Source organism: Chrysochloris asiatica, unplaced genomic scaffold, assembly GCF_000296735.1.
Source record: "Chrysochloris asiatica unplaced genomic scaffold, ChrAsi1.0 scaffold00277, whole genome shotgun sequence".
Taxonomy (NCBI): domain Eukaryota; kingdom Metazoa; phylum Chordata; class Mammalia; order Afrosoricida; family Chrysochloridae; genus Chrysochloris; species Chrysochloris asiatica.
This window is the reverse complement of record NW_006408795.1, coordinates 2,659,640-2,672,338: the sequence shown is the minus strand read 5'-3', so window position 1 is coordinate 2,672,338 and position 12,699 is coordinate 2,659,640. Positions and strand designations below refer to the sequence as shown.

General features: G+C 40.5%; 1 protein-coding gene across 1 annotated transcript in view; it reads right to left on the bottom strand.

The window, feature by feature from the left end:
• PTPRN2 (protein tyrosine phosphatase, receptor type, N polypeptide 2) overlaps positions 1 to 12,699 on the bottom strand; it is a 1,341,366-nt gene that overhangs the window by 1,120,192 nt on the left and 208,475 nt on the right. Inside the window, exon 4 of the mRNA XM_006874435.1 lies at positions 5,769 to 5,931. Coding sequence (XP_006874497.1) covers positions 5,769 to 5,931 — 163 coding nt within the window. The remainder of the gene's footprint in view (positions 1 to 5,768; positions 5,932 to 12,699) is intronic.

Below are 12,699 nucleotides of genomic sequence, written 5' to 3'. Positions count from 1 at the left end.
ACCATGCAGTTCAAACTGACTCTGTGACAAAAAGTTGGTGCCACCATTAACAATGCAGATGTTGTATCACATTGATTTAGTGATCAATAAGATCTCAATTAGTGTATCAGAACTTTGAGTTTATTGCTTTGATTTAAAAGAGTCATGTGACTACTCCCTATGGCTTCTGATATGAAGTAAACAGTATTAAAGCCTCTAAAAATAATAAAATTCAGGATGTTTATCTAATTCTTTATGTAAGACTTAGGTTTATTTATGTTATATACATACGAAAATATGATTTATAAAATAATTCATTGGGAACTGATTGTACCTTAGAAGACCATCAGTATATAAAATCTAAATCTCTATTTGAAATATTTCATCAATTGAGAGGAAAGGGGATCAGAAAGCCTTGCCAAAGTCCCTAGTGAGCTTTATTTCTGTGGAATATAAAGTCTGCACAAAAGCAGCGCTAACATCTGATTACGTACTTCTTGTACTTTATTCAGTCTTTGTTCATTAGAGAGATGACTAAGAGCTTTCTCCTCATTTAAACACTGTAAAGAGAACTAATAAGTTCTGAGTTTTCATACATTTTTTAAATGTAGGGAAGCATCTATTTTAACATGGAAGAAAAATGCTAATGCCTAAGACAAAAATGCCACCAAGTGCTCAATTTCTGAAGCGTCCCTATGACCAGAGTGCTAAAATGTCTGAGTGATAGGATGTCCATATAATTTATTCAAACTTGGGCTTTTATTTTTCATGTAAGGGGTTTATTAGGGGAGTTAACAAGTTACCATATAGGATCAGAAATGTTTAGGTTACCGTTGTTCCAGTCAGCTGCTGATAAATAGCCACAGGACACAGCCTTCCAACACAAGCCTCAGCCTGGAGCCATCTGGCTTTAGCTCTGTGGGTAACCCTAACACTGCAGTCTATAAGCCAGTCCCCTGCTAATGGGCACTCAGTTTCACTTTCTCTGTGACCTGGGAAGATCATTGTTCTGTCTTGTGCTCTGATCTTCGTTCTGCTGCCGATCCTCCTTTGCCACTCTGGCGTCACAGCTTTCTGTCCTTGGGTCGAGGATATTCTAGGTGCAGGGATCTCAGAGCCCAAAGGATGTGCTCCTCTTCTGACTCTTCTTTGATGTCACTGAAATTGCCCCTCCTACTTCTCAGTTGGTTCATTTTATACTCATGCTAGACAAACTGGGTCATTTTTGAAGTGGAAAGAGTGTCCTATTAATAATTATGCTGGGTCAATAGACATAAAGTCAGCATTGTCCTAGGCAAGCCATCATGTATGATCATACTACTAAGTGGAGGTTTTAAAGATTCCAGAAGTCAAGTTTAATAGATGGTAGAAAATAATTGCTGAATGAAATGTTTCATAAGACCAGTGTCCTTTCTTTTCCCATTTCTCTGTCTTGCCATTGCAAGTAGAGCAGGGAGTGAGGGACACATGCAACAACAAGCTCTCATTCCTCTCCCACTCCTATTAGCAACTCTAGAGAGGAGACCAGAAACAATGGGGCAAAACATAAGACTTCACTGTCCCCCAAGAGCCCAATGATAAGCTTCTGAAGGAAAGAATGCTCTAGTGCAAAGACATCAGGTCACACTGTCTTTCCAGTACAGGTAAGACTGCTGTGAGAACAATCCTGAAAATCAGTTTTCAGATTTCTGGTATTAGAACCACAATATATGTAAATCAGGATGGAAAGACTCTTCTGTAAATACTACTGATTTTGTAGTATTCATCGCCCCTTCCCCCACCTTTGGCATTAGATGTAGTGTCCAGCTGATAAGGACCTAGTAGAATTATTTACCCACTTCAAGAGGTTCTGAGGACATACTGAATATCCCAAGAGCCATTTTAGAAGCCACACATGTATCTTCTGTTGTTATTAAGTGCCGTTGAGTTGGTTCCAACTCTGTATAGGGTTTTCAAGAAGTGGCTGGTAGGTTTGAGCCAGTGAGTCTGAAGTTCAGACCGACCTTGCAGTCCAGTGTATTGTCCTGCAGTGCCACACTGGGACTCCTGTATCTTCTATAGGAACTTGCTTTTCCCCACATGAGTTACTATGGTTACTTGGTTTTACCAAGAATCTTCCCAATGGCTCATAACTTGAATGGCTCAATATTCCACTAAAGATTTCCACTTTTATCAAACTTCTACAACTTTCTGTAGTGGTTTTTTAATACCTGAAGGGCACACGTGCTCATTTTACCTTAGATTGGGTTGCTAACAACAAGAGAGCCTGGTATAGAGTCAATGGGAATCTCTTTTAAAGCACTGTTCAGAAAGCTGGTCAATTTCATGCCACTTCTTGTCCAGGGACCAAATTCTGTTGTATATTTGAGTCTTTTCGTTTTAGATGTTGTTGTTGTTGTTGTTAGTTGCTTCATTATTTTCTCTGAGGTGCACAACTGGAGTCCTGGTGTGGCACCGTGGCATCAGGACTAGATTGTTAACCACAAGGTTGACAGAAACCCTATACAGGCAGGTTTACTATGTGTAGGAACTGGCTCAATGGCACTTAACAAGCAGTACGTTCTGGCTGTTCCTCAGAGTGTACATGCATTCTCTAGTCTATTTCTGCAGCAGATGAAGATGGCACTGTGGACATTAAGTCTAGGTTAGCGTAATATCCCCATTAAGCTAGGGGAAAAACATGTCTCTATAATTCACAGAGAAATTTCAACTGATTTTCTTTCATTCAAACTTCTTCTGAGACTCTGGAACTTTTAATGACTGTCTTTCCCTTACCACTTATATTACTAAAACCATCTCTGGACTTCACACAGGTTGCTATTTATTGATTATTCACATCTAGCACCTAGGGGCATGATGTGATGTCTCCATTACAGAAGGCCAGCAATCCTATAGCAGTAGTAAAGACTGAGCATGAAGCGTCCTATCCCTTTTGATAAAGACACAACAGGGGACAAAGGAGGAAGACAAAAAGATGATTTTATATTTCTATGTACTTAAATTACCAATATTCAAGAGAATTGGGAGAGATGTTGGTTTTCCACTGTGCCGTGAAATAAACAAATGAAATCTGTATTGCATTGCATTATGGTTGGAATAGCAGCCTGCTGCTTCTTGGTATTCTAAGGCACTGGGTTATATTGATTAAATTTGTTTTACAAGTACAGTTGTTTTTCTCCAATTTCTCTTTGTAGAGTAAGTGAACTCCACTAAGAGTCCACGGAATGGTTTTCAGACTCTTGGCATTATTTTCATTTCACCTTTGAATGATTATTTTAATAATATTATTAACAGTAGTATAATAATTGATATTTATTGAACACGTTGCCAAGAGTTTTCTTGTTTAATCTTCAAAGTAATCATGACTACTATCACCCAGCTTTGTAGCTGAGGGACCTGAAGGGCAGGGAGACTAAACAATGGTCCTGTTAATGGTCATAGTGTTGGTGGAGGAGCAAGGTTCAGAAGTGGTCCCAGAATTTACCTGGCACATCTTATCTCACCTCCCATATGTACACTTCACTGATTTCCCTAAAGAAAAAATCCACATGTGATTCATCTTTAGTGCCCTTGGCTCAAGAAAAAAATGCAAAATAGAAAAATCTCAAATTTAATGTTAACATTGATAAAAATAGTATTAAACCAACCAGCCAGCTTGCAATAGGAAAAAAGATGGTGTTTAGATGTTTGCTAGTAAATCACATGGAAAGGCTTTAAAATGTATTTTTTCAAACTGGCAAACGGACTAGCTTGGTGAAATGTGGTGCTGGGATCCTTAGTACATTTTCCTAATGTCTACTTTAGAGGGCAGGAGACCTCATTACTGGTGTAATTCTGTGAGGACTGACCCTGCACCTCACCATTAGAGGTAACTTCCACAAAACAGGCAAACAAATTCCCATGGGGACCATGGAATATTCCAAGCAGATATTCCAAAGGGATCATGTCAGTGTTGCTTCTTTACTGAGGGAAAACCTAAATATGGAAGTATTGTCGCTGGGTAGAATGTCCAACTTCCCATAGAAGAATCCATTTCAACCTCCTGAGCATGGTTTTCTGGGACTGCGGAACAGAGTGTGGCCTTAGTAAATGCCCTGGGTCGGTTTTGAATTCTGTATTCTTGTGGCATGGGGCAATGATATTCATTATGATCAAGCATCAACACTAAATGTCTCCTAATCAAGTATGAGGTTGGATGGATAAACATAGCTAAGAAGAATCTTTCCACAAGGCATTCAAGAGAACACTTTGCACTTTAGATCTTGATCTTTCTCGGGTACTTACTCTTAAGATATAGAACCAGCCTCTTAATAAAGCCCACATCATACTCAACCTCAGTTTGTGGTTTGCAGCATTCTTTTATGGAAATATGTACTTCTGTTTTATAAAGTATTCCACTAAGATCCTAAAACAACCCTGGTCAGAAGTGTATCATCTCATTGTGTTTGTTGCCTAATATGCCCAGAATTGACAACATAAATTTTTAACCTCTTGATTAAAGGAATTTTTTTTCAATTGGCCTATATTGCCTCCCAGGTATTTACTGAGGGCCGTAACTATCTTCTGATGAAATCCTGGTATATCTTTTAGCTTTTAAAAGAACCTAAAAGAATTCCCCAAATGTCTATCAGTCTTATAAGAGCTTGGCTTTCATCTAAGAAAGAAAAAAAATTTTAGTGATGGTAACTAACGCTTTGCCAAAAAACAAAACACAATGTGAAGTACAGGTGCCAGGTTTCCAGCACACGCAGATCATCTGGACTTCATGCTTTCCCCATAAGTCTATCCACAAAACGGATAATGGTTCTCAGAGTCTGAAGATAACTCTTATAGCACCCATCTCACTCCTGTTCCAGACAAATCAGAATCTGACAGTTCTGCTTAAGCAGTGGTCATGAAAATCCTGACACTCATACATTTAAAAAGTTCATGGACAGTTCTAATTCTGCTTCTTAAAAATACTCCATTGGCTAAGTGTCACATTCTGAAATGGCTCTCGGGCAGATTTTGCATTAGTATAAACTGATCTTTTAAAGATTAGAGCAGTTAGGCCTAGCCTGGATAAAAGTTTCTAACCATTTCTCTTTCAACATCTGTGTATCTCCTGTCTATTCAGGGGAAGCCAAATCTGCTGCTTCTCATGCAGACACAGAGTCCCAGGGCTTGACTGGAACTAAGATGTTTCCTGGGACCCAAGACTTTGAGTGGAAAATCCAGGACAATTTTGAGAAAACTGGAATAGTTGGTCACCCTATGCCTACCAATTCTAGACAATTCCAGGGTTCTTTTGTCCTCTCTCACTCATCAATCCTGAGTGTCCATTGCTTTAACGCCCTAAGGTTTTATCTTTCCTGGGTTGTAGACAGTGAATGCACTGTCCTTAATATAAAGGGTGATAGTCTGTTTTGCCTCCCAAATGTTATGTTTATATTTTTAACAGTGAACTTTCAAGAATTACAACCCTAAAGACAATGTAATGGCTCTTAGTCGCAAGGGTGTCTTGGGAAATTAATTGGCTTACTTCTTACAACAGGTGGACCTCCTACATGGAGGGTCAGCCACATTGTTAGACATGGAAGTGTATGTGGCACTAGAAGGGACGCCATGAGCACCTCTCACCATGCAACTCAGCTCTTCACTATTGTTCCATTAGCATGGGATAAAGGAGTTAAATCAAGAGAAGCTGAAGATTTATGAAACATTCATAAGTATCTGCACCCTGAGGAAAACTGTGCAGAGCCAAGTAAGAGACAAACTTAGATCATAAAATGTAAGTTACAGTTTTTGACCTTAATTGGTGGTTTGTCATTCTTCGTCCTCGGGTACACATTTGAAGCCGTGGCCTGGGACAGGACCCCCAGATATGGAAGGTATTGCTGAAGTGTCTTGGCCAAGGTAACGTCATTCTCCAGGCTATACCTTCTTTCATTATCAACACTCGGTTTTGACGTCCTGAAATGCAAAAGAAAAGCATGGCTCAATCACCTTGATGCTTCAAGTCTATGTATACCATTCTGGGAGAATGAAATAAATAGACATCAAAAGATTTGGCCTCATGACACCCATGTTGAAAACACAGAGCGTGTGGTCAAATCCACATGTACTATTTATTGAGCACTTCACTGTGTGCACCAGGTCCCATCCTAATTTCATTACTCATTAACAGTGAAATCTGAATACTAATTTAATCTCCCTGAGCTTCAGATTTCCAACACATAAGATGGACTATTAATGCCTAGCTCCAAGCTGCATTAAGGAATTAATGAGTGACTCCCAGAAAAGGGCCTAGTATTTAGTATGTCCTCAATAACTGGAACCTTTGACCGCATCGGACAGTAGATGAAACTAATATACAGGCAATAATTTAAGAATTATCAACTGAACAGTACTAACTACATGCTCCACAGGAATTCTGAGAGACAATGTGAGCACGAGTGCATGGAGAGACTGGAGACCTGTATGAAGAGCTAGCCACTGCATCTAGGTAAACGGAAGTTAAATGTCACTGAGTCAGTTCCAACTCACAGTGGTCCTATATATGGTTTCTGAGGAGTGATTGTTGGGTTTAAACAACTGAACTTGTGACTACCAGTCCAGTGCGTATCCTACAACGTCACACCAGGACTCCAATAATTAGGAGAGTATTATTGTGGGAAAAGAGGTGAGAAGGTAGGGACAGCAAGAACAAACATGCAGAGCTGGAAATAAGTATGACACATCCATGGGCTTATGAGGATGCCGCCACGAAGAGTGGAGTGAACCACTTTATAAATAGGGCAGGTAAGGCATATGAAGGAGGAATTTGAAAGTCAGCTAGTCTTTCTTTTCTCCTGAGATAAGAGGGATGATGCACTGTTATAGACAGAGGCCCAGATAACAAAATAGAAAGCTGAAATTGAGTCCTGATCCTACTACCTTCTTGCTAAGGCACTTCCAAAGTCTGAGGTCCCCTATATGTAAAATTGTTCAGAGGTTCAAGAGAAACAAAGTAGTTACAGTACTTGCATTTGGCTAGGTATGTGTAGGTACTGGTCCTCCAAGGATGCTCGTGTCCTCAGCCTAGAACTTGCAACTAAGTTAGTTTACACGGCACAGGAATTAAGATGTAGGTAGAATGAAGGTTGATAATTAGCAGCAATGTGAGGAAAGTGGTACTCATTCTGAGACTGGGCATGACCAGTCTTAAAGAATGGGAACTAGAGTTGAGGCAGGAGTAGCAGCTAGGACATCTAGATATGAGCTGGCCAAAAGTGGCCATAAGACTGAAATGAAAAGGGTGAGTCTGGGAGATGGTTTCAAGCGTAAATCAAAAGTTACTCTTGTTAGCTGCCAATGAGATGGCCCCCAACTCAGTACGCAACAGAACGAAAGCTGTCTGGTCTTGTGCCATTCCCATGATTAGTTGCAGATCAGACCATGGTGATTCATAGAGTTTTCATCGATTATCATGACTAGGTATCCAGGGCTTTCTTGCTAGTCTGTCTTAATCTGGAAGCTTCAATGAAACCTATTCAGCATCATAGAAAACACAAGCCTCAAATATCAAGGAGTGGCTGCTCATGAATTATACTGGCCCGAAATGGAATGCAAAAATTCTATAACTGCACCCCCAATGGCAAAAATCAGATTTAACAATTCCTACGCGCCTCTGGTAGCGTAGTGGTTACGAATCGGGCTGCGAACCTTAAGGTCAGCGGTTCGAAACTACCAGCTGCTCCGCGGGAGAAAGATGAGGCATTCTACTCCCGTAAAGATTTACACCCTCAGAAACCCTGTGCAGGGTCGCTATGGGTCGGAACCGACTCGACAGCACATAACAACAACAACAACAACTTATACTTAAGAAGGAGCTCTGGTAGTGCAGTGGTTACGAATCTGGCTGCTACCCTCAAGGTTGGCAGTTCAGAACTACCAGTGTTATGCAGGAGAAGATGAGGCTTTCTGATCCTGTAAAGATTTACAGCCTCGGAAACCCTGTGCAGGGTCACTATGAGTTAGAACTGACTCCATGGTACTTAACAACAATTTACTTAAGAGTCCTGGCGTGGTGCTATGGGTTTAATGCGCTAGACTGCAAAGTCAGTTTGAACAGCAAGGTTGGCAATTCAAGCTTATCAGTTGCTCCTCGGAAACCCTATACAGGGTCACTATGGGTTGGAAACCACTCAACAGTGCTTAACGTAACAATTATGCTTAAAGTCATCAAGAGAACTGACTAATTTCCCAGCTAACTAAGTGGAGCTGCAACAGAAGGTGCTGAGAAAATGAGTAGATAGTTAGTGAAGCCAATAGAAATCCACTGAGAACGGACAGTTGCTTATAACAAGCACCCAACTAAACAGATGTCAAAACTCATCAACTCGCCCACATTTAACCCCGGGCAGTAGTTGTGTGGGGTGGAGGTGGGTTGCTGAGAGTTAGCCAAGAGTGACAGGGAAAAACTTTCTCAAAGCCTGTAAACGGAGAGTTTTGTTTTTTTTTTTTCCACTTCACCTGCCCATCCCATAGTTGGAACCTCTGAACACAAGCCCCAAGGCTGAGAATTCAGGAGACCCAAAGCTGTCCTACCCAGATGTCCTCCTTTGCTTGTTCACATATCACCTGTCATGAAAGGCCCCAGAAGACACATCTCCTACATGAGAAGAGAAATGCAAATAAGAAGACTGATAACACCAACTATGCTTAAAATGAGACAGGGACACTCATGATGAAATCCAGAAAGTTATTAAACCTTGAGTGTTAATGACAGGAAAGTGAAAACAGAACTACTTGTGAATTTGGTTTCATTTTTTCCTGTTTTAAAACTAATTGAGTGCCTTGGCTGTATCTATGCAAAAAGATAGGAATTGCAATGGAAGAAACAGTGCATCTGACAGGTGTGCTGGACCACTTATGGCCTAGCTCTGGCTACAGGCATTTTATAAATGAATCCTTCTATTGCCTTCAGGAACGTTTCTGTGCTCCACTGTTTAAATTTAATTTCCCCATCAAGGACTATTTTCTATGAAAGTCAAATTACTTCAAGTAAGGTATGTGTTCTTTGTTTTGTTGTTGCTGTGTGCCATGGAGTCAGTTCTGACTTACAACAACCCTGTATAAGGTCTCTGAGAGTGACTTGAACTGCTGACCTTGAAGTTACCAGTCCAGGGCTTTTCCGACAGCACCACACCAGAGCTCTGTTCCGTGTTTAGACCCTTACATTCGGTAGGCCACACCCTCCCCAGCCTTCTTCACTCTCCTTTACCTAGCACAAGAATCCCAGGGGAGAAAAAAAAGATGCCAATGAGTCTACTCCAACTCATGGCAACTCCATGTGTGTCACAGCCGAACTTTGATACAAAGGACTTTCCATGGCTGACTTTTCAGAAGCAGATCAACAGGCTTTTCTCTTAAGGCACCTCTTATTTTAAGTGCCACTGAGTCGGTTCCTACTCATAGCGACTCTGATTAGTGTTTCTGAGGAGTGGCTGGTGAGCTTGATCTGCCGACGTTGTGATTCTAACCGATCTTGAGGTCCAGTACTTTATCCCACAGCATCATACCAGGACTGCTAAGGTACTTCTGGGCAGATGCGAATCTCCAACCTTTCACATAGCAGCTGAGCATGTTAACCTTTTATGTCACTCAGGGTTGTATGAGGAACCAATGTTTACTACAGAGCCAGTAATCACAGTCTGGGGTTGCTCTGTCTGCTTCTCTCTTGGACCAGGGAGAAGCTGGCATCAGAGTTCAGGGCCTTTCTTGCCTAGGAAGGAAGGCCAGGCCATTTTTATGAGAGATTATGGCCAAGCCTAGCTCAGAGTCCCTTGCCCTAAACTAACCTATGCCCCACAGAATTTCCCTCAGCCTTGATTTGCTGAGCACCTGTATTCTATAGTGATCTGCTCAATGACCAGTTCTAGAACTCTCTGGCACATTTAGGAGCTTGTGCATCAGCTAGCAAGGAATTCCAGGTCCCAGGCCCATCACTAGTTTCTATGCCAACCATAGCCAACTTTAGCTGGTAAGCTGCAGCCCACAAAAAACCAAACCAGTTGTTGCCAAGTGGATTCTGACTCATGGTGATCAAACTGTGATCTGTCAAGAGCATTCATCTGAAGTGATTCTCGGTAATTTCAAACTACCAACCTGTTGGTTGGTAGTTGAGTACTTAACCATTTGTGCTACTCCCTAGTTACAACCTAGAGCGTTATTAAAACTCAAAGCTCTGCAGACACCATTGAATCCCAAGCCCACAAATACAATTCCCATGTAAGTTCTTCCTTGATATCCCAGAAACTGGAAGACTCTTACACAGGAAATGCTTTCCAAACAGGGTCCTCTAAGGTCCATCTCTCAATAATGAACAAATCAATTAGACAGCAAGTCAGTACAGATATAAAATATTTGAACAACATTACCAACTAAATTGACATAACATTGAGACCATTAAACACCCAAACACTTCAGAATTGCTATCTTTTTCAAATTCATATTGAATAGTCACCTAAGTAGTTAATATGGGATTCAAAAAATAAGTATGAATTAATTATAAAATATTGAAATCTTAGAGTATATTATCAAAATAAAAGAAAATAATAAATCAATTAGATCTCATTAATAATCCATAAAAGTCCAGTATATTTATAAAATATATGCATTTCTAAATAGTTCATGCGTCAAAAGAGTTGTAATGGAAACATTAGAAAGTTTTTTTTTTTAAGTTTTTCTTGTGACTTGAGTGATAGTTTACATGGGAGAACATCAGCTTTACACTTATCCTATCATATTTTGTCTCATTGCAATGATTATAATCCCCTCCATGCATCATCATTCAACAGTATTTGATTCTATTCCTGCTGAGCTTTTTATATATATATATATAAACCAAAACACTCAGGAATATATAATCATTCAAACAACCAAAAGGCACACTTTTCAAGTCTGCCTCCTGGCCACTATCTCTTAATCCCTCTCTTCCCATGAATATAGAGTCCTCAGCCACTCTCCCTCTCCATGTTCCCATCTCTGCCTCCATCTCTGGCATTGCTGCTTCTCTGAATAGGGTTCCACACTCCGCTCCCACTCTTCTTCCTTTATGGTCCCAGGGTCCTCCGCTCCTGGATTTCAAGATTAACCACTCCCCCTCTTTGGTTACAAAATGTGTACCTTTACATTTGCAACTATCACAAACAGTCCTGATAACAATTACTCACTATTGAACCACAAGAGTCTTATCCCCATCTCCTTTCACCAGTCCCATCTTTGTTGTTATGTTGTTGTTAGATGCCATCGAGTCGGAACCGACTCATAGCGACCTTATACACAGCAGAACGAAACACTGCCCAATCCTGGGCCAGCCTCACTACTGTTGCCACGCTTGAGTCCATTGGTGCTGCCACTTGGCCAATCTATCTCATTGGGGGGTCTTCCTCTAGACAGGTTGAAAATCACTCAGTGGAAATTCTACCTTCCCCCGCACCCTCTGAAACTAAACTCGCTCTTGAAAACTTATAAGACAGACACTTGGTGCCTTTAGAGTCCCCCACATTTTAGGTAGCCAATGTCTAAGTTGCCCATCCCTATCAATCCTGTGTACAGAGGGAATGGGGATGATCCTTGCTGTGATAATTCCCTTCCTCTTGGTTAGTATTTTAAGCTACTATATCCATAAGTATAGGTCAAGTTCCTCAAATTGTAGCAAATTACACTTGTTTTCTTTATTAAAAAAAATAAAATAAAAGAAATTGTTGTTGCTTTTTCTTCCTCTAGTTGAGAAGAAAGAGTGACAAACTATTTCTGAATATTTAGTCACTGACAACATTATGAATAGCAGAGAAACACTGTCAGATATAATGCTGAAAATGAGCCCCTCAGGTTGAAAGGCACTCAAAGTGCCACTGGGGAAGAGCTGCCTCCTTAAAGTAGAGTTGTCCGTGATGATGCAAATGGAGTAAAGCCCATGGGAGAAAAGTCCACAAGACCTTCATTCGCTGATGGGGCACAACTCAAACTGAAGAGAAACAGCTGTAAACATACATTGAAAATCAGAACATGGAATGTACAAAGTATGAATCTGGGAAAATGGGAAGTTGTCAAAAATGAAATGGAATGCATAAACACTCATATCTTAGGCATTTGTGAGCTGAAATGGACTGGTATTGGCCATTTTGAAGATAACAACCACATGGTTTACTATGAAGGGAATGAAAAATTGAAGAGGAATGGTGTTGCATTCATTGTCAAAAAGAACATATACAGATCAGTCATGAGGTACAATGCTGTGTGTGACAGGATAATATCCATGCGCCATTAACAAGGAAACCCAGTTAATACCACTATTATTCAAAGTTATGCACCAACCACTAAAGCCAGTGAGGATGAAATAGAAGAATTTTATCAACTTCTTCAATCTGAAATCAATCAAAGATGCATTCAAGATGTCTTGATCATTACTGGTGATTGGAATGCAAAGGCTGGGAGCAAAGAGGAAGGCTCAGTGGTTGCAAAATATGGCCTTGGAGATAGAAATGATGCTAAAGAACACATGATAGAATTCTTTAAAACCAATGATTTGTTCATTTCAAATACCTTCTTTAGACAGCATAACAGATGACTATACACATGCACCTCACCAGATGGAATACATAGAAATCAAATTGACTACATCTGCAGAAAGAGACAATGAAAATGCTCCATATCATCAGTGAAAACAAGGCCAGGGGCAGACTGTGGAACAGA